This window comes from Macaca thibetana, chromosome 6, assembly GCF_024542745.1.
Source record: "Macaca thibetana thibetana isolate TM-01 chromosome 6, ASM2454274v1, whole genome shotgun sequence".
Classification (NCBI taxonomy): Eukaryota; Metazoa; Chordata; class Mammalia; order Primates; family Cercopithecidae; genus Macaca; species Macaca thibetana.
Genome location: NC_065583.1, coordinates 105,127,307 through 105,150,621, shown reverse-complemented (window position 1 = coordinate 105,150,621; position 23,315 = coordinate 105,127,307). Strand labels below are relative to the sequence as shown.

The following is a 23,315-nucleotide window of genomic DNA, read 5'->3' as shown; positions in this document are numbered from 1 at the left end:
CATAACAAAACAAAACAAAAAAATCTGCCATGTAATCCAACAAGAGAAAAAAAAAAGTAAAGATTCATTATGAATGTAAGCAACTCCATCCAAAAAGGAAGCTGTTATGGTTTGACCATCTCCCCCAAAGTTCATGTGTTGGAAACATAAGCCCCCAGGGCAACACTGGTGAAAGGTGGGATCTTTAAGAGGCAATTAGGTCATGAAAGCTCTGCCCTAATGAATAGATTAAGGTTATCTCAAGAGTGGGATCATTATTGCGAGAGTAGGTTTGTCATAAAAGCTAGTTCAGGCCGGGCGCGGTGTCTCATGCCTGTAATCCCAGCACTTTGGGAGGCCGAGAAGGGTGGATCACGAGGTCAGGAGTTCAAGACCAGCCTGCCCAAGATGGTGAAACCCCGTCTCTACTAAAAATACAAAAAAATTAGCCAGGCGTGGTGGCACGCACCTGTAATCCCAGCTACTCCGGAGGCTGAGACAGAGAATTGCTTAAACCTGGAGGGGCAGAGGTTGCAGTGAGCTGAGATTGCGCCACTGCACGCCAGCCTGGGCGACAGAGTGAGACTCCGTCTCAAAAAAAAAAAAAAAAAAAAAAAAAAAAAAACTAGTTCAGCCCCCACACTGCTCTCTCTTGGGCTTTCTTGCTTTTCCTCTTTCCACCATGAAATGATAAAGCAGGAAGACCCTCACCAGATGCTGGTCCCTTGGACCTCTCAGCCTCCAGAACTGTAAGAAAGAAATATGTTCTTTATAAATGATCCAGTCTGTGGTATTCTGTTATATCAGCACCAAACAGACTAAGACAAAAGCTGGCTAGACAATAAACATTTCATATCCCTCCAAATTCTCTTTTGGTGTTTTTAATATGCATTGGTACATTTTCCACAATTTTAATCAGCATAAATACACAGGTCTGTATCTTAGTTTTTTCTACTTTACATTTTTCATGTAATACATTTGCACTTATTAATATTGTTCCCATGTGTCATTTAAACAGCCTTATAGAATCAAAGCATATTGAAATTCTTTTTTTATTTTTACTTATTTCTTTTTTTTTTTTTTTCCTGAGACAAGGTCTTGCTCTGTTGCCCAGGCTAGAGTGCATTAGTGACATGATCATAGCTCACTGTAACCCTGAATTGGGCTCAAGTGATCCTCTTGCCTCCGCCATCCCAGAAGCTAGGACTACAGGTGCCAGTCACCAGGCCTAGCTAATTTTTAAATTTTTTTTGGTAGACACAGAGTCTTGCCATGTTGCCCCGGCTGGTCTTGAACTCCTGGCCTCAAGCGATTCTCCTGTCTCAGCCTCCCAAAGTTCTGGGAGTACAGTCTTGAGCTACTGCACCTGGTTTTCTTTCCATTTTTGAGGATTATAATTGCTTGAGATTTTCCAAATATATTATACAAGGTCTAGCTAAGAACTTAGTAGATTTCTTTATTGTGGTCTTTTTTCTCTCTTTTGCCTTGTAGAAATATCCCACAAAGTGAAGTAACCAAGTCAACAAGTGTGAACAATTTTATAGCTCTTGTTAAATTTACTAGACAGCTCTCAGGAACGACAGAGCCAGTTTACAGCAGGAGCCATTAGTGGGTGTGGACCTCTTTTCTAACATCTGCTTCTAAACTTGGCTTTATCATAGAAAGAGATAAAATCATTACAAACAATTTGAAGGAATTCTTTGTCTTATAAAAAACATTCTGAAAACCTTTCTGTATTCCCACTAGTAGGTATAGTTAACCTTGTAACTCCACAAACAGACCACTTTACACACCTGCCTGGGGGCCTTTGTTTTTGCTTGCCCCTCTCTGAAATGCTCTCTCCAGGTGATCAAGTGGCTTGCTCCTTTACTTAGCTATCTACTCAGGTAAAATCTTAGCCAAGATGCTTTTACTCTTCACCCTACTTAAAATGTCCCTCTGCCCCACCCTGAGACTTTTAACTTGCATAGCCCTCATCATCACCTGACATAATATGTACTTCTTTGTTTTTATAGATATTATCTGTGCCCCTCCACTGGGATGTCCATTTCATGGGAATAAAGACTTTGTCTCTTTCATTTGCTTCTATATTCCCAGTGCCACGAAGATGCCTCGTACATAGTAAATGCTCACTAACTATGGTGGAACTAATGAGTGAGTGACTGAAGCAAGTGTCTGATTACATCATCATTAATTGCTTGGCATTCTGGAGTTAGTGCTGAAAAGCTGTGTAAGGCTAATTGGTGGAGCTAAAAAGTTTGCTGGCTGGTGTCATGGTTCATGCCTGTAATCCTAGCACTTTGGGAAGCCGAGGCGGGAGGATCACGAGGTCAGGAGTTCGAGACCAGCCTGGCCAACATAGTGAAACCCCATCTCTACTAAAAATACAAAAATTAACTGGGTATTAGCCGGGTATGGTGGCGGGCACCTGTAGCCCCAGCTACTCGGGAGGCTGAGGCAGGAGAATCACTTGAACCTGGGAGGCACAGGTTGTCGTGGGCCGAGATCACGCCACTGCACTCCAGCCTGGGCAACAGAGTGAGACTCCATCACAAAAAAAAAAAAAAAAAAAAAAAAAGTTTGCTGGTCATGAGTTTTTTTGGGTTTTTTTGTTTTTTGGGGGTCTTTTGAGACAGAGTCTCACTCTGTTGCCCAGGCTGGAGTGCAGTGGCTCGATCTCAGCTCACTGCAACCTCTGCTGCCCTTGTTCAAGCAAGTCCCCTGCCTCAATCTCCCTAGTAGCTGGGATTACAGTCTCCTGCCACTGTGCCCAGCTGATTTTTGTATTTTTAGTAGAAATGGGGTTTCACCATCTTGGCCAGGCTGGTCTTGAACTCCTGACTTCGTGATCCACCCACCTCAGGCTCCCAAAGTGCTGGGATTACAGGTGTGAGCCACCACACCTGGTCAATGAGTCCTTTTAAAACATTAATGGGCCTGGCACGGTGGCTCACACCTGTAAAACCAGCACTTCGGAGGCCAAGTCAGGCGGATTACTTCAAGTCAGGAGTTGAGACCAGCTGGGCCAACATGGTAAAACCCTGTCTCTACTAAAAATACAAAAATTAGCCAGGCACAGTGGCATGTGCCTGTAATCCCAGCTACTCGGGAGGCTGAGGCAGGAGAATCGCTTGAACCCAGGAGGCAGAAGTTGCAGTGAGCCAGGATCATGCCGCTGCACTCCAGCCTGAGCCACAGAGCGCAACTCTGTCTCAAAAAAAAAAAAAAAAAAAGGAAAGAAAAAGAAAGAAAGACACTAATGGAACTTCTGAATGGTCTCCTGTCAAAAATGCATACTCAGAAAGCTTAGTGCGTGATTTCAAGAAGCTGGATCTGCTAACGTTCTCAATGAGTCCAGAAATCTCAGTTTTAGAAGCATTGCTCTAGTAACTACATTGTCACCTAGAAAACATAAACAGGTGGCCCAACAAACCACACTTGTTTTATTTTGGTTCCTGAAGGAGAGAAAGGCACAGAGGTTGTTTCTTAAGTTGTGAGTTAATTGCCCAAAATTTAAACTGCAGAAGATTTCACATAGGAAAAACAATCCGTATTTCTTAATTCCATTGAAAACTCAGAAGGCCCGGGAGCACTTGGCCCACAGTCCTAGCTACACATGAGCTACGGCAGCCCCACCTGGAAGGTGTCCTCTTCCCTTTACTCTAGTCCCCACTGCTCCTGTGGCTTCTATGGTTTTGAAGCAGAGTATTGGTGACCGTTTATTATTAGGCTTGCACTGTTGTTTTTCTTTTTCTTTTCTTTTCTTTTCTTTTTTTTTTTCTTTTCTTTTTTTTGAGATGGAGTTTCACTCTGCCGTCCAGGCTGGAGTACAGTGGCATGATCTTGGTTCACTGCAGCCTGCGCCGCCTGGGTTCAAGTAATTCTCCTGCCTCAGCCTCCCAAGTAGCTGGGACTACCCATGCCCGCCACCACGTCTGGCTAATTTTTTGTGTTTTTAATAGGATGAGGTTTCACCACATTGACCAGGCTGGTCTCGAACTCCTGACCTCAGGTGATCTGCCTGCCTCCACCTCCCAAAGTACTGGGATTACAGGCGTGAGCCACAGCACCCAGCCACGTGCTGTTGTTTCCTTAAGCCTGAGTTAAGAGGAAAGCAGAACAGACTCTGCCTTCCTTTTTCTGAAGTCAGGATCATTTCATTCATGTCACATGCCTGGCCACTGCAGACATTTGACTTTAGAACCCTTGCCTAACTCAACTATAAATAATAAGGTTGAGGAAACTAGGACCCAAAAATAAGAGACTTGTCCAAGTTTATGGAGGCTGTTGAACTCTGGTTTTCCTAACTGCCGTATGTGTATTTGGTCTTTGCCCCTGGTTCCTGGCATAGGGCTCCTAAAAACGCCTGACATTTCCTTGGCCGGGCATGATGGCTCACACCTGCAATCCCAGCACTTTGGGAGGCCGAGGCAGGTGGATCACCTGAGGTCAGGAGTTGGAGGCCAGCCTAGCCAACATGGTGAAGCCCTGACTCTACTAAAAATACAAAACTTCGGCTGGGCACTGTGGCTTACCCCTATAATCCCAGCACTTTGGGAGGCCAAGACGGGCAGATCACCTGTGGTCAGCAGTTCGAGACTAGACTGACCAACATGGAGAAACCCCGTTTCTACCAAAAATACAAAATTAGCCAGGCATGGTGGCACACACCTGTAATTGAACCCAGGAGGCAGAGGTTGCAGTGAGCTGAGATCACGCCATTATACTCCAGCCTGGGCATCAAGAGTGACACTCCGTCTCAAAAAAATAAAAATAAATAAAATACAAAAATTGGCCAGGCGCAGTGGCTCACACCTGTGATCTCAGTACTTTGGGAGGCCGAGGTGGGTAAGGATCTCCCAAAGTCAGGAGTTCTAGACCAGCCTGGCCAACATGGTGAAACCCCATCTCTATTAAAAATACAAAAAATTGGCCGGGCGTGGTGGCTCACTCCTGTAATCCCAGCACTTTGGGAGGCCAAGGTGGGTGGATCACAAGGTCAGGAGATCAAGACCATCCTAGCCAACATGGTGAAAGCCTGTCTCTACTAAAAATACAAAAAAAAAAATTAGCCGGGCATGGTGGCACGCACCTGTAATCCCAGCTACTCGGGAGACTGAGGCAGGAGAATCGCTTGAACCCGGGAGTCAGAGGTTGCAGTGAGCCAAGAATGCCACTGCACTCCAGCATGGGGACAGAACGAGACTCTGTCTCAAGGGGGAAAAAATATATATATATATATATATACACACACACATACACACACACACACACACACACACACAAATTAGCGGGGCATGGTGGCAGGCGCCTGTAATCCCAGCTACTAGGGAGGCTGAGGCAGGGAGGATCTCTTGAACCCAGGAGGTGGAGTTTGTGGTGAGACAAGATGGTGCCATTGCACTCCAGCCTAAGCAGAAAGAGCAAAACTCTTTCTAAAAAAAAATAATAATAATACAAAAATTAGCTGGGCGTGGTGGTGCATGCCTGTAATCCCAGCTACTCAGGAGACTGAGGCAGGAGAATCGCTTGAACCCGGGAGGTGGCGGTTGCAGTAAGCCAAGATCGTGCCACTGCACTCCAGCCTGGGTGGCAGAGTGAGACTCCGTCTCAAGGTAAAAACAAACAACTCTTGAGCAATGAGATTTGATGCTCTTCTGGGTTGGTGAGTACACTGAGGTGCTAGGAGGGTGGTGTGTCTGGAGAGGGCATAGAAGCTTTCCCTGATCCCCATACCTCGCCCTGTGCATCTCTTCCATTTGACTTCCTGAGTTGCAGCCTTTATAATAAACTGATAAACATAAGTAAGGTATTTCCCTGAGTTCTGTGAGCCATTATTTCAAGTTATCGAATAGGGGGAGGGGGTTATAGTAACTCTTGATTTGTAGCAAGGACAGCCAGAAGTGCCAGAACCTGAGACTTGTAATTGATATGTGAAGTGGGAGGAGCCTTGTGGGACTGAGTCCTTAACCTGTGGTGTCTATGCTAGTAATAGCTTTGGGCAGCGAGAAATAACAATAAAATCCTAAACTGCCCAACGGACTAAACAGAGCCTCTCTTGGTTAAAGAGACCCCATAGTAACCTTGAAAACTGAGTTCTCTGTCATGGTGGGATAGGAGGTTGGACACACCTCATTATACCCTCTCCCTAGCTAAGCATGATAAGGCTTTCTTTCATAAGGGCTTACCAGAAACCAGCCCTTTCAAAAGGCTCTCGTATCAACCAACCATGTGAGGCTGCCATGATAAGAGGCCACTGACCATGGAGTGGTTCTGGCCAGTCTACAAAGAATGTGCAGTAGGGGTTTCTGTGCCCTCTGCTTCATCTTTTGAGGTCAGAGGGCCAAAAACTCTACCCTCAGATCATGCTATCACCACCGTTTTTGTACATGGAACCCACAAAGGGGCATGAGGCTCATGTTTCTCCTTTCATAAATATTCACAACTCCTGCTATAGCTTATTGAATATGTATATTCAGCCAACCTGCTCAGTATAAATTCCTGTGCCCTTTGCCACTCCCTTGAAGCATCTGTTTCTGGCTTCCTGCCAGCACCTACACTTCCCAGCCTGTCACTCTGCAGGCTGCAACGCTTTATGAGAAAGAAAACTCTCTTTTCCACATGTATGGGCCTCGTCATTCTCAGTTGACAGTAGTTATTGTCAGAATTGAATTGAATTTTAGGATATTCATGTAATGTTCACAGAGAATTGGTTGTTGGTCTTGGAAAACACCCCAGACTAACTCAATGTTCTTTCCATTACACTGCCTTCACAGCTGAATAAAAAGCCAAGAAACTTAGAGTGTCACTAGAAACCACGGACAACTGCAAATCAATCAAAATTGATTTCAAAAGAATCAAACTGCCAGGTATGGTATGCCTCTAATTTCAGCACTTTGGGAAGTTGAGGCAGGAGCATTGTTTGAGCCCAGGAGTTCAACACCAGCCTGGGCAACATAGTGAGACCTCATCTCTATTAAAAAAGAAAAAAAAATGTAATAAATGAAAATAAAAGAATCAAATTTTTTTTTTTTTTTTTTTGAGACAGAGTCTTGCTCTGTCATCCAGGCTGGAGTGCAGTGGTACAATCTCAGCTCATTGCAACCTCTGCCTCCCAGATTCAAGTGATTCTTGTGCCTCAGCCTCCTGAGTAGCTGGGATTACAGGCGCCCGTCACCACGCATGGCTATGTTTTGTATTTTTAGTACAGACAGGGTTTCGCCATGTTGGCCAGGCTGGTTTTGAACTTATGACCTCAGGTGATCTGCCCACCTGGGCCTCCCAAAGTGCTGGGATTATAGGCATGAGCCACCGCTCCCGGCCAAGAAACAAGCTTTTTAAGGTCATCTCTGTACATCCATCAAATACTCAGAGATACCCAATCAATGCTTGACCTAGTGAATGAGCAAATAAAATGACTGAATCCATTTTCAAATTGCAGTTTAATCTGGGGAAAAGTAAGATTCATTTAAAAGCCCCTTTTCACTAACAACTGAAAGTGTAATTTTATTTCTGACCAATTGTCTTATTTTCAACGGAATCAACTCTATCATATAAAATACATAGCTCTAGCTTACCCTCAAGGTTGATATACAGCAAATTCAGTAATTTTCTTAACCTAATGTGATCATTTGGTTTAAAAACACTGTAGGCTCCTTTAAATATCCAGAGTTCAAGTTTTAAGTCATCAAAACTCATGATTTGTCCTGATTCCAAGAGATAAGAAACAGGTGACCTGAGCTGCTGGTACTAGGAACCACTGCTGCAGAGAAGGCAATGTTTCTTCTGTCTGACCATTGACAGCAGGCAGTCAGACCTGAGCCCCTATTCTGTCCTGAAAATCCATTCCTCTCTGTCTCCTGCTAGGCATTCCTTCTCTTTGGGAAGTTATTCTCCACTCTGACCAATGGCAATGTTATGCCCTAGAGTAATAAATGAGAGTTTAATTTTAAAAAGCATTTCCTCCTGAATATTTATATCATCCAACCCCTGAGGACACTAAATGCCACTGCTAGTGGCCCCTGTATCTGTTTTCTTCTTTTTTAGTAATAGACTTCCTATTTCTAGCCACATAGCCACAGGCAGAAGTAGCCATGTGCCTAAGTTCTAGTAAAGGGGATGTAAATAGAAGTGTCATGTATAACTTCCAGAAAGGTCAGGCTGCCTGGAATGTGGACGTGACAGCTGAATCTCAAACAATCATTTTAGTCAATAAGGCTGAAAGCCACTTTTGGTTAATTGGCAGTAATTGTGTTTGATTAAAAATTTGTGCATAAAACAAGTTTTCACTATTTCCACTGAGACGCTCTCACTTCTGCACCGTGGATGGATATGTGAAAATAATGTTCCTCGTTCTGTTTGTTTATATAAATAAATGCTTTTAAAAATTTCTTATAGTTTTATTTTCTGTGTCCCTACAGAAAACCTCATTCACCTCTGGATCCCGTTCCATAAAGTGGTGTTTGGGACCTGTCAGCGTTCCTCATTGCCGAGAGGGCTATCAGTGTTAGGGCTATCTGGAAGTGTGGCCTTGATGTTTGCATGAATAATGCCTCTAATAACATTCAGTTCCAGGTGGAGGGAGAAAGGTTATTAGTATCCCTCCCTCCTTCCCTCCCTTCCCTTTACTTCCTTCCTTCCTTCCTTCTTTTCTTCCTTCCTTCCCTCCTTCCCTCCTTCCTTCCTTCCTTATTTTCTTCCTTCCTTCCCTCCTTCCCTCCCTTCCTCTCTCTTTCTTTTATTTTCTTTTCTCTTTTCTTTTCTTTCTTAAGACAGGGTCTTACTCGTTACCCAGGCTGGAGAACAGTGGTGCAATCATAGCTCACTGTAACCTCAAACCCCTGAGCTCAAGTGATCCTCCTGCCTCAGCCTCCTGAGTAGCTAGAACTACAGGCATGCACCACCATGCCCAGCTAGTAGTAATTTTAATATGTGATTAAAATACACATTTTTCATTCCCTTTAAAACAAAAGCTGCCACCCTACTAAAATGATTTTTGAAGCTGGACCATGGTAGAGGGTTTTGTGTGTATGTTGCTTTTTTGATTTTTGTTTTAACGTGCTCTGGGGGTGATAGAAAACCACTGTTTCCACATCTTGAGCTTTAAATTGCCATATCCATTTCATCTCTTGTGCTTATTGTGAACATACTAACCATATCCATATCTAATCCAGGGATTTTCATTTGCTAATTCCAAGAGGGAAGGGTAGACCATGGTTAGACATATCCAGTCACCACTAGGTAATGTTCACATCACATTCTGAAGAGTTAACTAAAATACATTGCTTTTCATTTTAAAGTGAATGGTTTTGAGGTAAATTTCAACCCTATTTCTGGGTTACCCATCCGGTCACCACTAGGTAATGTTCACACCACATTCTGAAGAGTTAACTAAAATACATTGCTTTTCATTTTAAAGTGAATGATTTTGAGGTAAATTTCAACCCTATTTCTGAATTACCCATTTCAATTATATTTATGAATTATTAAAAGCTAATAGAACTTCATAATATAACAACAAATATAGATAATTAAAACATGTTAATACAAAAATAAAATATATTAGCAGACTTCTAGTATCTTTGTGAGGCTACTGAATCTAAATGAAAATGTTTTCTTTCTTACTTGATTTTTCATAATTGCCTTCTGTAAGAGTTAGGATACAAATAGAGTTGCTAAAACAAAGCAATTTGTCAAGCAATTCTGCAGTTTTGCCAAAACAGCAAAGATGTAAATAAGGTAGAACCCTTTGAGAGCAGTGTGTATGTGTGTGTGTGTGTGTGTGTGTGTATTTTTGTAGAGATGGGGTCTTGCTCTGTGGCCCAATCCTGCCTTGACCCAAAGTGCTGGGATTACAGACTTCAGCCACCACACCTGGCCCATAAATATATATTTAAATGAAAGGAGGCAACACAATGTAGCAAAAATAGTCTGGAAGATGGGAGAAAGACCTGGGTTTGGGTCTTGATTCTGTCTTCTACCAGCTATCAAATGAGGTCAGTTGCACCTCTTAGGATAGTTATAAGGACAACTGATATCTTGCCTGCACATAGTGGGTACTCAGCAAGATGAATTTCCTTTCTCCCTCCACCTGGTACTGAATGTTATTAGAGGGTACAGAGCCATTATTCATGAAAACATCAAGGCCACATCTCCAGATGGCCCTAACACTGACTTAGCCTGGTCAGCGATAAAGAACGCTGATAGGACCCAAACACCACTGTATGGAGCACGATCCAGAGGTGAGTGAGGATTTCTGTAGGGACATGTAGGGAGATAGGAAGATAAGACCCTCAACCCCACACCCAGGCCTTAGGGGAATCCAGGGACAGCCAGGTCTCATGGCAATGGAACTGTACTTTGGGGACCTGAAGACCCTCAGTCGCAGGTTTTGGGGATTTCCTACTTACGGGTTTCACCATTACATTGTCTTGGCGACTCTGCTGCTGTTTCTCCTGTTCCTGCTGCTGTTGACTAACTGGCTTTGATGCTTTGTATTCAAATCCTCCAAGAGAGACATTCTTATTGTAGTCTAAGCTGCCTCTGTTTCACAAAGCTTTTGTAGCAAGCTGTTTTCACAGGTCACTGACCAGTCTACAGATTGGCTTTTTCTGGGTCAGGTATCTTCTCCTTACCAATTAGCTTAGCCAGGGTGACAGGCGACATGGCCAACTTTTCTCTGGATGCATCATGAACATGGAAGACATTCAGATCATAGTAGGTTGTTTGTCTATTTGTTTCTAAACTGGTAAAAACATTTGTCATGTAGAGTTGGAGGACAGAAGGTCATTTGTCTATCAAATGCCAAGTTCTGGAGGATGTGAAGAGCAAAGACTCTTCAATTTCCCCTCAAAATGTATTTGATGTATCTCACTGATTCCACCTCCCTCTCTACAGTTCAAGCATTCAGGACTTCTATTTGCTTTTTTTTTTTTTTTTTTTTTTTTTTTTTTTTTTTTTGAGACGAGTCTCACTCTGCCCCCAGGCTGGAGTGCAGTGGTGTGATCTCGTCGGCTCACTGCAACCTCCACCTCCCAGGTTCAAGTGATTCTCCTGCCTCAGCCTCCTGAGTGGCTGGGATTACAGGTGTCCGCCACCACCCCTGGGTAATTTTTGTATTTTCAGTAGAGATGGGGTTTCATCATGTTGGTCAGTCTGGTCTCGAACTCCTGACCTTGTGATCCGCCACCCCCACCCCCCCGCCCCACCAGGCTCCCAGAGTGCTGGGATTACAGGCATGAGCCACCATGCCCAGCCAGAACTTCTATTTTCTTCACACGTCTCTCTTGCTCTTGCTCTCTCTATTTCTCTTTTAGGCCTACAAACCTGTGGTGTTTTCTGTCTGGAATACCCCCTCTGCATCCTCTCAGCCTGGCTGAAATGTCTGCTCCTCAAGGAAGTTTTTTCAGACTCCCACACTGCATCCAGCTTCCTCTGTTATAAGCTCCTTGCTATTACACCTTGTGCTTCCTCTTTCAAAATATTCCTCCTGTTTATAATTATTTGTTTAATATCTGTCTTTCCTGTTGACTGAGACTCAATAAAAGCAAGAATTTCTCTCTTGTCATTGCTGTTTCCTCAATATCTGGTCTAGCTCCTGACACTTAATGAAACTTAATAAACATTTATGGAATGAGTGAGCTTTTGTTAGAATGACCCCCAACAATCTCAATGTTGGGCAGAACCAAAGTAAGATGTTTTGGAATGGCACTAGTGGTAGGAAAAACTCAAATTTTTTTCTCCGCTGTCACGCCACACAACAATAAACACAGAAAACTTCTGTGATGAAATGTGGGGGATTCTCCCCACTACAAGCAAGCAATCGATACTGCATTAGACACCAGCCGGGTGCCCTCCAATTCACTTCTGATACTGTCTCCCCAGAGATAGCGTCAGATCCCGTAGACCAAGGGCTCAGTGCCAAAAATTCATCTCCCACTTCAGACACCAGTGACAAGTCCAGGCATCCACAACCTCTGACTGACCAGCTTCAAGTTGGGGTTCCAACGACCTGGTCTTTGAATGTGATTTATTTGCTAGAGTAGCTTACAGAACTCAAGGAAACAATTACTTACATTTACTGGATTATTCCTAAGGATATTTTAATGGATACAAATAAACAACTACATGAAGAGATACATAAGGTAAGGTCTGTGTACAGGCACTTCTGTCCTCATGGTGTTGGGATGGGCCACTCTCCTGGTTCTTGCATAAGTTCTTGTTAACCGTTCACTTTCCCAGAAACCTCCACGTTTGGCTATCCAGAAGGTTTTTGTTTTGTTTTGTTTCGAGATAGAGTTTCGCTCTTGTTTCCCAGGCTAGAGTGCAATGGCGTGATCTCGGCTCACTGCAACCTCCGCCTCCCAGGTTCAAGCAATTCTCCTGCCTCAGCCTCCTGACTTGCTGGGATTACAGGCACCTGCCACCACACCCGGCTAGTTTTGTATTTTTAGTAGAGACGGGGCTTTTCCGTGTTGGTCAGGCTGGTCTTGAACTCCCAGACTCAGGTGATCCGCCCGCCTCAGCCTCCCAAAATGCAGGGATTACAGGCATGAGCCACTGCACTCGGTCTTTTTTTTTTTTTTTTTTTTTTTCTTTTGAGACAGAGTCTGGCTCTGTCACCCAGGCTGGAGTGCAGTGGCATGATCTCAGCTCTCCGCAAGCTTTGCCTCCTGGGTTCAAGAGATTCTCGTACCTCAGCCTCCCAAGTAGCTGGGATTACAGGTGTATGCCACCATACCCAGCTAATTTTTGTATTTTTAGTAGAGAAGAGGTTTCACCATGTTGGCCAGGCTGGTCTCGAACTCCTGACATCAGGTAATCCACCCTCCTTGGCCTCCCAAAGTGCTAGGATTACAGGTGTGAGCCACCATGCGCAGCCTTATCCAGAAGTTCTTGAACCCTGTCTTCTGGGGCATTTTATGGTGACTTCACTGGATAGGCATGACTGAAGTATGGATAACCTCATTGAAATGTGATTGGACAAAAAGGATATGATCTGGTCGGGCACAGTGGCTCACACCTGTAATCCCAGCACTTTGAGAGGCCAAGGTGGGCGGATCACAAGGTCAAGAGATCAAGACCATCCTGGCCAACATGGTGAAACTCCATCTCTACTAAAAATACAAAAATTAGCTAGGCGTGGTGGTGTGCACCTGTAGTCCCAGCTTCTTGGGAGACTGAGGCAGGAGATTCGCTTGAACCCAGGAGGCAGAGGTTACAGTGAGCCAAGATCACGCCACTGTACTCCAACCTGGTGACAGAGTGAGACTATGTCTCAAAAAAAAAAAAAAAAAAGATATGATCTAAACCCTGCAAGTCCTGTCTGTTCAGATTCTTCCTGGCCTCTCTACAGCATTTCTACCTCTAGGGTATGGGGCAGGACCCTCTCCGGAATGAGGGTCTCATGACCCACAATCAGATTAGGGTCCTGCCATGGGGAGGTCAAAGGAGGGCAGGGAAAGATCAGAGAAAGATATTCTTTTTACAGTAATAAGGGCTGTGGGAGTTATGAGCCAGGAACTATGTGTGAAAACCAATATATGTGGCTAGGTGTGGTGGCTGACACCTCTCATCCCAGCACATTGGGAGGCCAACACAGGAGGATTACTTGAGCCGAGGAGTTTGAGACCAGGCTGGGCAATGTAGTGAGACCCCATCTGTAAAAAATAAAAATAAAAAAATTAGTTGGGCATGGTGACATGCGCCTGCATTCCCAGCTACTTGAGAGGTTAAGGTGGGAGGATCGCTTGAGCCCAGGAGGCTGAGAATGCAGTCAGCCCTGATTTGTGCCACTGCCCTCCAGCCTGGACAATAGAGCAAGACTCTATTTCAAAAAACAAAATGAAACAAACACATGAAAATACATATATATTTATTTATAAATATAAAAGAAAAAATATATGTGTGTGTGTATAATAACACAACTAGCATATTGAAAAATTGTATCTGGACAGGTGGGAAGCTTTCCAAGTATGTCCTTGGGAAATGACTCAGGACAGTAAATGAGTGGCAGGCAGTAGGAAGGGGGCCAGGCCCTGTGATAGACCAAGTAACAAACAGGTCCCAGAGCAGGAAGGACAGGGGCAATGTTCCTCTCCCTGCACACGCTCCACCTTCTGACTCCCCCACCTCACCCCGGCAGCCTCAAAGGAGCCTCTCCAGGGCCATGCTGGAACAGCAAACATGGGATTTTGTTTGCTGACTTGGCTCAGCAACAAGGCCTCACTCCGACCTTTTCTCTCCACAGCATTACAGAGAAAGAGTACGTTGAAAGTGGGATTGCATAGATTTCCCATGAGTACTGCCATGCTTTGAAGGGAAACTGCTCAGCTGAGCATTGCTTCTTGGAATGAGCAAGGTCATCTGCCCTCACCTGACCTGAGAACTTCCACCCCTGTGCAGGTGCCTTCCCCACGGGAGGTGAGGGCCAGCCCAGCCCAGTCCCTGGGAGGCCCTACCAGGCAAGGGCCAGGCTGGTCCTTGGGCTCTTGCTGCCAGGGACTTTGTTGAAGGGGCCAGAGGCCCCTCAGTCTATCTTGGTTAATGGCAAGCTGCTTTTAGGTTGCAGAGAAGTAAGAGCGAGCAAACCAGCCACGAGGCCGGGCTTTGCTGACATGCAGGACATGGTTTGAGATGTTAGAGCAGCTCTAGTAGCCCTGCAGTAGCCCTTGCATCTCAACTGGTTTCTGAGCCATTCTCTCGGGTTATCAGGCTGGAGTTCTCTGTCATTAGGATGACTCATCATTTTTCTATCTCTACTTCCGTTGCTTCTGTCCCTGCTGACTAAAGTCTCTGCTATCCACCCCTGTGCCACAGCTTCTGCGGCCTTTTCTTTGTGGCGCCTTTCTTCAATCCCATCCTACTATTAGCTTCCCTCTCAGAGTCTCACGAACTCCCTACCAGTAGGGTTTATGGCTTCCACCTGTCACCATGACAGAGCTCTCATGCCAGACACCCTCACAGGACATGGGCCAACCAGTAGGAAGCTGCCTTGGAGTAAGGGCACTAACTCCTGACTTAATCAATTAATTTACCTGAAGCCACACATGCAGAGTCACATGATAGAAACCATTCATTCATCTGACAAACAGGTCACCTCATATGTGTCACACTCTGTCCTGGCATGGAGAATACAATGGTGAAATAGAAACAACACAAGTCTTTGCCTCACATTCTTCTGGGGGCTGGGATGGCTGACAAGAAACAAAGTGGGCCAGATGTGGTGGCTCATGCCTGTAATCCCAGCACTTCGTGAGGCTGAGGCAGATAGATCACCTGAGTCAGGAGTTCAAGACCAGCCTGGCCAACATGGCGAAACCCCATCTCTACTAAAAATACAAAAGTTAGCCAGGCGTGGTGGTGAGTGCCTGTAATCTTAGCTACTCTGGAGGCTGAGGCAGGAGGATGACTTGGACTCAGGATGCGGAGGTTGCAGTGAGCCGAGTTTGGCCACTGCACTCCAGCCTGGGTGACAGAGTGAGACTCTGTCTCAAAAAAAAAAAAAAAAAAAAAAAAAGAAAGAAAGAAAAAGGAAAAGAAAGAAGGAAGGAAGGAAGGAAGGAAGGAAGGAAGGAAGGAAGGAAGGAAGGAAGGAAGGAAGGAAAGAGAAAGAAAGAAAGAGAGAAAGAGAGAGAGAAAGAAAGAAAGAAAGAAAGAAAGAAAGAAAGAAAGAAAGAAAGAAAGAAAGAAAGAAAGAAAGAAAGAAAGAAAGAAAGAAAGAAAGAAAGAAAGAAAGAAAGAAAGAAAGAAAGAAAGAGAAAGGAAGGAAGGAAGGAAGGAAGGAAGGAAGGAAGGAAGGAAGGAAGGAAGGAAGGAAGGAAGGAAGGAAGGAAGGAAGGAAAGAAAATGAAAAGTAAAACATAGGCTCGATGTTGATTCATGTGATGGAGAAAACGCCAGGCAGGGGTATAGACAGTGCCAAGAGCAGGGCTGTGTATGTCAATTTTCAACAACTGGTTGGTTGAGAGAGTAACATTGGGGTCATAAAGGACAGAAAGCAGGTGGCCTTATAGGGCTCTGTGCGTGGTAGACATGATGAAGCTTCTGGAACTCTTGGTGCTGGTGTAGTCAGCTCTGAGGATCGTGGAGAAGCCCTACTGTCTAGGACCTCACAGATGAGAGAGGAAGGTTATGTCTGTAGGCACACAGTGCAGTGTATAACACTTGACTGAGTCAGAGAGCCACAGGAGCCATGAGGCATTTAAGGTGGGAAATAGAGTATAGGCCCCACACTCTGTCCACACCTGTCCCTGCCATCCCAAAGCCCTACCATGGGAGCAGGGAGGCTCCCATTAGAAATTATCAAATTCAGTGGAAATCAACCTCACTTTTCTTTTTTGAGACAGCGTCTCATTCTGTCGCCCAGGCTGGAGTACAATGGCGCGATCATGGCTCACTGCAGGCTCCACCTCCTGGATTCAAGTAATCTTCTCACCCTCTCAGCCTCCCAAGTAGCTGGGACTACAGGTGTGCACTACCATGCCCAGCTAATTTTCTGTATTTTTTGTAGAAATGAGGTTTCTCTATGTTACCAAGGCTGGTCTTGAACTCCTGAGCTCAAGCAATCCCCGCCTCAACCTCCCAAAGTGCTGGGATTATAGGCATGAGCTACTGTGCCAAGCTTGGGACTCAACCTTTAAGGCTCATCAGAGTCACCAAGAGACCTTATGAAACACAGTGCAAAACCCATCCCCAGCAATTCCAGTTTTATAGGTCTGCAGTGGAGGCCCAATCATTTGCATTATTTACACTTTCCCAGGTCATGCAGTTGCTATTGTTCCAGGTACCACACTTTGAGAACCACAGGTCTGATTTATATCATGCCCTGCCAGCCCTTCCAACTTTCCCCTTGTTCTTCCCTCTGTCTGAAATCGTCTACTTCTGGCTGGGGGCTGCTGTGGCTCAAGCATCTAAGCCCAGCACTTTGGAATGCTGAGGTGCAAGGATCACTTAAGCCCAAGAGTTTGAGCCAGCCTAGGCAACAGTGAGACCTTGTCTCTACTAAAAATCAAAAAATTAACTAGGCATGATGGTGCACACCTGTGGTCCTAGCTGCTGGGGAGGCTGAGGTGAGAGGATCACACCACTTCACTCCAGCCTGTGCAACAGAGCAAGACCCTGTCTCAAAAAAAAAAAAAAAAAAAAAAAAAAGCCTACTTTCTCTTCTTTCTATTTTTCCTCCAAGGCCCAACTCAGGAGTCCATTTCCTTCAGGAAAACTTCCTTCACTTTCCCGGGCAAAATCCTTCACACCCTCATCTTGTCTGAGTATTTTCCCTTTCTATTTTCATCCCATCTCATGACTTTACTCACATCTACTGCCTTTCTGGATTGTAAGCATTTAAGGGCAATTTCTCCAGTTCCTAGTATCTGGTATGCATTCAAGAAAACTTTCTGAAATCCTTCTGAAATCCCCATATGTTTTCTCCTCATGTTTGTGAAAGGAAGTCCCCACTTCCAGCGTGTTTCTTCCTGGGCTTCCCTCATCATCTCAACCCCAACTCACCCTGAGCTCTCTGGCACCCCTAAACTTCCTGGTCCCAGCGGGTCCAGGCCCACTGTTGCACCACATCTGGCCATTCGGCAAAGTTGAAATTCTTTCTTTGACAAAGCAGTGTGCAGTTTGAAGGTTTTACTTTGTTTTGTCTTTTAGAGACAGGGTCTCACTCTGTCATCCAGGCTGGGGTGCGGTGGCACAATTACACCTCACTGCAGCCTTGACCTCCTGGGCTCAAGCAATCCTCCTGTCTCAGCCTCTGAGTAGCTGGGACCACAAGTGCATGCCACCACGGCTGGTTAATTTTTAAATTTTTTGTAGAGATAGGGGTCTCACTATGTTGCCTTTGCCGGTCTTGCACTCCTGGCCTCAGCAATCCTCCCACCTCCGCCTCCCAGAGCGCTAGGATTACAGGTGTGAGCTACAGCGTCCCACTCAGTTTGAAGTTTTAAGAGAGATGTTTTACCAAGAGACTCCAATAAGCAAAATCAAGCACCAAAAAGGCAAAACATGCATAGCTCTGCAGAAAGGTCAGAGAGAGACCCAGTGTTTCAATTCTGGTTCCACCAGTAGCTGAGTGGCCTTCGGCAAGTCACTGGCCCCTTCAGGTGTTCAAGGAACTGGACTCAAAGATTTCTAAGATAACTTCCAGCTCTCAAATTTCATAATCACTGAATCTGAATTTATCTAAATATTAAGCAAAAACACCCAAACTTCTAGCATGACAGTCCCAAGTCTGGTGGGAAATTTGCTCTTTTTCCAAGCTGTTTGCTAGTTTTTTCTCTGCATATGAAGTCGTAGGCAGTTTCCTAAAGATTCAAGGTGAGTCTTATCAAAGAACCTGCAAAAGAAAACTACAGACTTCTTGTAGCCCAGAGAAAGGTGTATAGACAATATCTGAATCTTAGCATTGCCACTAAGTGACTTTCAGCAAACCTGGGCCTCAGTTTTCTTGTCTTTAAAGTGGAAACAAAAACAGAATCTACCTTAAAGGATTCCTATGATGTGTAAGAAAAAATAATTAACAGCAACAGAGGCTAGCACAGCACTGGTGTTCAGCAAGCGTGAGTCAGCTCTCGGGGGCTCCCTCTGCACACTTTCAGTCCACCTCTGCGACCAGCCTGGCCCCTTAATGAGGAAAACATTTTCTATTCTGAAACTCAAATCCTTCTGATGAGCTTCTAGCCACTCCTCATGGTCTTGCTGGGTCATTCATTCATTCAACTTATAGTTACTAAGGTTTTGTCGAATGCCAGATACAGTGAAAAGATGTACAGATAATTAAGACAAACTTAAAACAGTCCCCATCCTCAAGGAGCTAGAGCTTTGCTTTAGTAAAATTAGACAAGTTGGTCATTTCTGGGTGTCATGGAATGGAGTGGCCAACGGCCTGCAGAGCAACATGCCCAAGTCTTATTGTGACTACTGCAATACATACCTCACCCATGACTCTCCATCTGTGGGAAAGACACACCACAGTGGTAGGAAACACAAAGAGAATGTGAAAGACTACTACCAGAAATGGATGGAAGAGCAGGCTCAGAGCCTGATTGACAAAACAACGGCTGCATTTCAACAAGGAAAGATACCTCCTGCTCCATCCTCTGCTCCTCCTCCTGCAGGAGCAATGATACCACCTCCTCCTAGTCTTCCGAGTCTTCCTCACCCTGGTGTGATGCCAGCACCCCATATGAGGGGTCCTCCCATGATGCCAATGATGGGCCCTCCTCCTCCTGGTATGACACCAGTGGGCCCTGCTCCTGGAATGAGGCCGCCTATGGGAGGCCACAGGCCAATGATGCCTGGACCCCCAATGATGAGACCTCCTGCCGGTCCCATGATGGTGCCCACTTGGCCCAGAATGACTCGACCAGACAGATAAGGATAGCGGGGAGGGCTCATTATATCAGTTTTATATTACCTGTTCTGCTTCACCAGGAGATCATGCTGCTGTGATGCTGGGTTTTCTAAACAGTATAAGGAAGTCTTGCTCCCTTGTCCTATCAAACAGAATAGTTTTGGAGGGGAGAAGTGGGACAGAAAAGATGCAGTTTTCATTTGTATTGGGAAATGTGAAAATAAAATTGTCAACTCGTTTAGTTAAAAGTGTACTCCCGGCCGGGCGCGGTGGCTCAAGCCTGTAATCCTTGCACTTTGGGAGGCCAAGACGGGCAGATCACGAGGTCAGGAGATCAAGACCATCCTGGCTAACACGGTGAAACCCCGTCTCTACTAAAAAATACAAAAAACTAGCTGGGCGAGGTGGCGGGCACTATAGTCCCAGCTACTCGGGAGGCTGAGGCAGGAGAATGGCGTAAACCCGGGACGTGGAGCTTGCAGTGAGCTGAGATCCAGCCATTGTACTCCAGGCTGGGCGACAGAGCGAGACTCCGTCTCAAAAAAAAAAAAAAAAAAGTGTGCTCCCTTTTTCCTCCCCTCTGTATTCTCTGTGTATTATAAAAGAAATGAAACATTCCAGTTCTGTTTCTCTAGCTCATTATCTCTTCAGGATGTCCTCTGCGTGAGATTCTTTTTCCTTAGCTATATGGTAAATCTCTCTGGGCATCCGCATCCTCCTTTTATTAGTAAAGTCATCTTGTGTAGGACTAAATCTAGTACTTATAGAGCTTTTATTGGTTAAAATAATAAACAACTCAGTTAATTAAAAAAAATTAGATAGGTCAACAACTATAATTATGGTGAGATAAATGCTACTAGCGGAAGCTCTGGATCTATGTGTATAGGAGAGGTTGAAAGAGACGTCCTAGGCCAGGTGACATCCAAATTGATGGCAGAAGAGTGAGAAGAACTGGCTCAACTGGGTGGTGGCAGGGAAGAGGGTTCCTGGGGGGAGGAGGAAATGAGGCTGGAGAGGTGAGCAGAATTATGTCACCAAAGGCTTTTGGGAGCAAGGCAGAGGCACTGCAGGGTATGAAGCAGGACAGTGGCAGAGGTGACTTTGTCTATGCAGTTGACTCTGGGTGCTGTGCAGAGAATCCATGAATGGAAGGTAGGGGAGGCTGGCAACTCTGCAAGAGGAGAGAGTAGTCCAGACGGCACTGGGCTGACCCTGGAGAGAAGGATGGTGGCTGAAGGTGGAGACAGTTGAGAAAAGGGGGAGAATTGGAGAGGTGTTTATAGGGTAGTATTTACAAGACTAGAGATGAACCAGATGAGAAAATGTTGGGAGGAAGGAATCGAGAATGATGCCTACATTTCCGGCTTAGGCATTCCAGTGGATGCTGATGTCATTAACTGAGATTTGGAGTCAGGGAACAGATAAAATTAGTTTTAGGAGATATAAGGTATGTGAGGTTGAGGGGAAAGGCTATTAAAAAGTAGAACTGTTCATCGATTGCTAGGAAAGAACCAGTCAAGGGAGACGATAAGGACAGAGGAAAAAGGGGCCCAGGAATCTGTGACGTGAAGGCTCTGCTAAAGACCAGAGGGTGGCCGGGCACGGTGGCTCAGGCCTGTAATCCCAGCACTTTGGGAGGCCGAGGTGGGCAGATCATGTCAAGAGTTCGAGACCAGCCTGGCCAACATGGTGAAACCCCATCTCTACTAAAAATACAAAACTTAGCTGGCGTGGCGGCGGATGCCTGTAATCCCAGCTACTTGGGAGGCTGAGGCAGGAGAATCACTTGAAACCGGAAAGCGGAGGTTGCAGTGAGCCGAGGTGGCACCACTGCACTCCAGCCTGGGCAAAAAAGTGAGACTCCGCCTCAAAAAAACAAAACAAAATAAAACAAAACAAATAACAACAACAACAAAACAGAGGACATGTGGCTGGAGCACAGTGGAAGGATGAGCTGTAGACAGGAGGGAGGCCCCTCCTCAGCTCTTGGGATGGAAGGAGGGAGGCAGCCCCAGGTGTGCAAGCACCGTGGGTCTTTCTTGCTCTCAACCATGGGAGTCCTGCCTTTCCCAGCGTCTTCTCATCGCCGACCCATTCTGTTTGTCTGAACATCCCTCAGCCAGTTGGTGAATTTCTTTTGTTTAGTGGGACCAGCAGTACTCGCTGGCCACCTTGAACAAACAGTTGGCCTTGGACAAGAAACTGTGTTTCAGGTTCCTCATCTGTAAAATGGAGACAGAAAAACTCAGTTTCTCGTGAGGGTAAGATGAAATTATGTATGGACGTGCTTAGAATAGTGCCAAGCTTGTAGGAAACTCTTTGAAGTGTTAGCTAGTATTCTCATTCGACTCTGGATGTATGAGGACAAATGCTGTGTTTACCTGGAGTGCTCCGGGCCATCCTCTTAGTCAGAAACAGGCTTCCTGTTTCCTCCCCTTTCAAAGCCATGGAGCTCCTTTTTTTAGCTGTCCATTAAATTCCTATTTCCAATTTGCTCCTCATTTTAAAATCAAAGATAATAAATAACCTGTGTGATTTCATGCAGGAATTCCCCAAGCTGCCTAGGACATAAAAAAAAAAAAAGAAATTCCTGGCCCCACCGATAACTGGAATCACTGGGATTTGGGACCATAGAATTTGTATTTCTAATGCTGGTCTGATGAACCGGGCTCAGAATTTGTAGCAATGAAACTAGATTTTAGAACCAACTCTACATTTAGCAGGGCAATTTGGGGCACCTCTCTGAGCTTTTATCTATCCTTCTATAAAATAAGGAGAGTAAAATCTGTTCGTAGAGTTATTATAAAGATCTGATAAGATATCACAGGGCAAAGCCCTCTGTCAGTCATGCAATGCTATATATGGTTCCAAGATATTTTTTATGGAGCTCTGAACTGGGAGCTGCTAGCCCAGGTTTTATTTGATCACTGAGTCCTCAGATGGTTTTCTAGAATTTCCTACCATAACAGTTGTACATCACCAAGAAGAATCTCATAACATATATTGTTTTATTACACGTCATTCCCATAAAAGGAAGTGGGATGTATCTTAGTGAAATCCATATGCTCACCACCCCTTTTGTCAGAGTAATGTTTGTTTTTAATCTGCCTTCAACTGACCTTTGTTATGTTTCAAAGGAAAATCCTCTCAAACTGGTATCTGCAGAACTTGAGTCCTGCCCATCGAGGATTTTGTCAACTGGGATTTCTTCACCCCTGACCCCAGCCACCCACACTGAGGCATCCTCATAAAGCAGTGCCCCCACCCCAGGAGCCCGCCCGGCCTCCTCCCAGGGGTGGTCTACATGAAATGGAGAGGGAAGGCTGCTTCTCCATGCCCCTTCAGGACGCTTGCATTTCGAGCCAGGAGCACAGTGCCTGCCTCGGCTTTCACACACACTACCTGGCTGTGGCTCTGGCAGTCAGAGGGAAATTTATAATCAAGGAAAATGGAGCTCTCGTGTGTTTTACAGTTCACCTAAGATCACCCCAAAAGGAGGTGTCGGGGGGCAACTCAGGCTGAGTCTCCTCACTCAGGAAGCCATGGGCTTTTCCCCGTATAACATACCCCATTGGTGGCCTCTTTTAACTTGAATCTTGTCATCTACAGATACGTTCTTATTTTGCTGTTGAATCTCTTGCCCCCTATAATGCTGGGTTTGAAAACTAAAGCCTGTGGTTCCTTATAGATAAGCAAGACTCCATTCTGTTCTCAGTGAACTCTAATTTCTTTGAGTGTCTCTATGTTTCCCTCACATATTTATATTATTTTTGCTCCCTGAAACCTCTGAAACATCATGAGATGATCAATCACTGTTTAAATCAATTCGACTTTTAGGTTCCTACACTGCAGGCATGGAGCTCTCTTTGTGTGTGTTTATTTTTGTTTTTGAAAGGACAGTGCCCGTCTTAGCTCTAAGGAATGTTCAACATTTCTTTCTTCAACTTGTGTCATTTGCTCCAGGCCAGCTGTCCCCTCACAC

The 23,315-nt window shown here is 45.1% G+C and overlaps 2 protein-coding genes across 2 annotated transcripts in view; both read left to right on the top strand.

Annotated features, from left to right (window-relative positions):
• The window catches only part of SV2C (synaptic vesicle glycoprotein 2C), a 269,947-nt gene extending 267,892 nt beyond the window's left edge, over positions 1–2,055 (top strand). The window contains exon 13 of the mRNA XM_050795667.1: positions 1,237–2,055. Within this exon, the coding sequence (XP_050651624.1) occupies positions 1,237–1,273 (37 nt within the window). The 3' untranslated portion in view covers positions 1,274–2,055. The remainder of the gene's footprint in view (positions 1–1,236) is intronic.
• Positions 2,056–18,877: 16,822 nt separating this feature from the next.
• Positions 18,878–19,357, top strand: LOC126957622 (U1 small nuclear ribonucleoprotein C-like). Its single transcript, XM_050795741.1, has one exon. It carries the CDS (start codon positions 18,878–18,880, stop codon positions 19,355–19,357), a length of 480 nt encoding a protein of 159 aa, XP_050651698.1.
• The last annotated feature ends 3,958 nt before the right edge of the window (positions 19,358–23,315 follow it).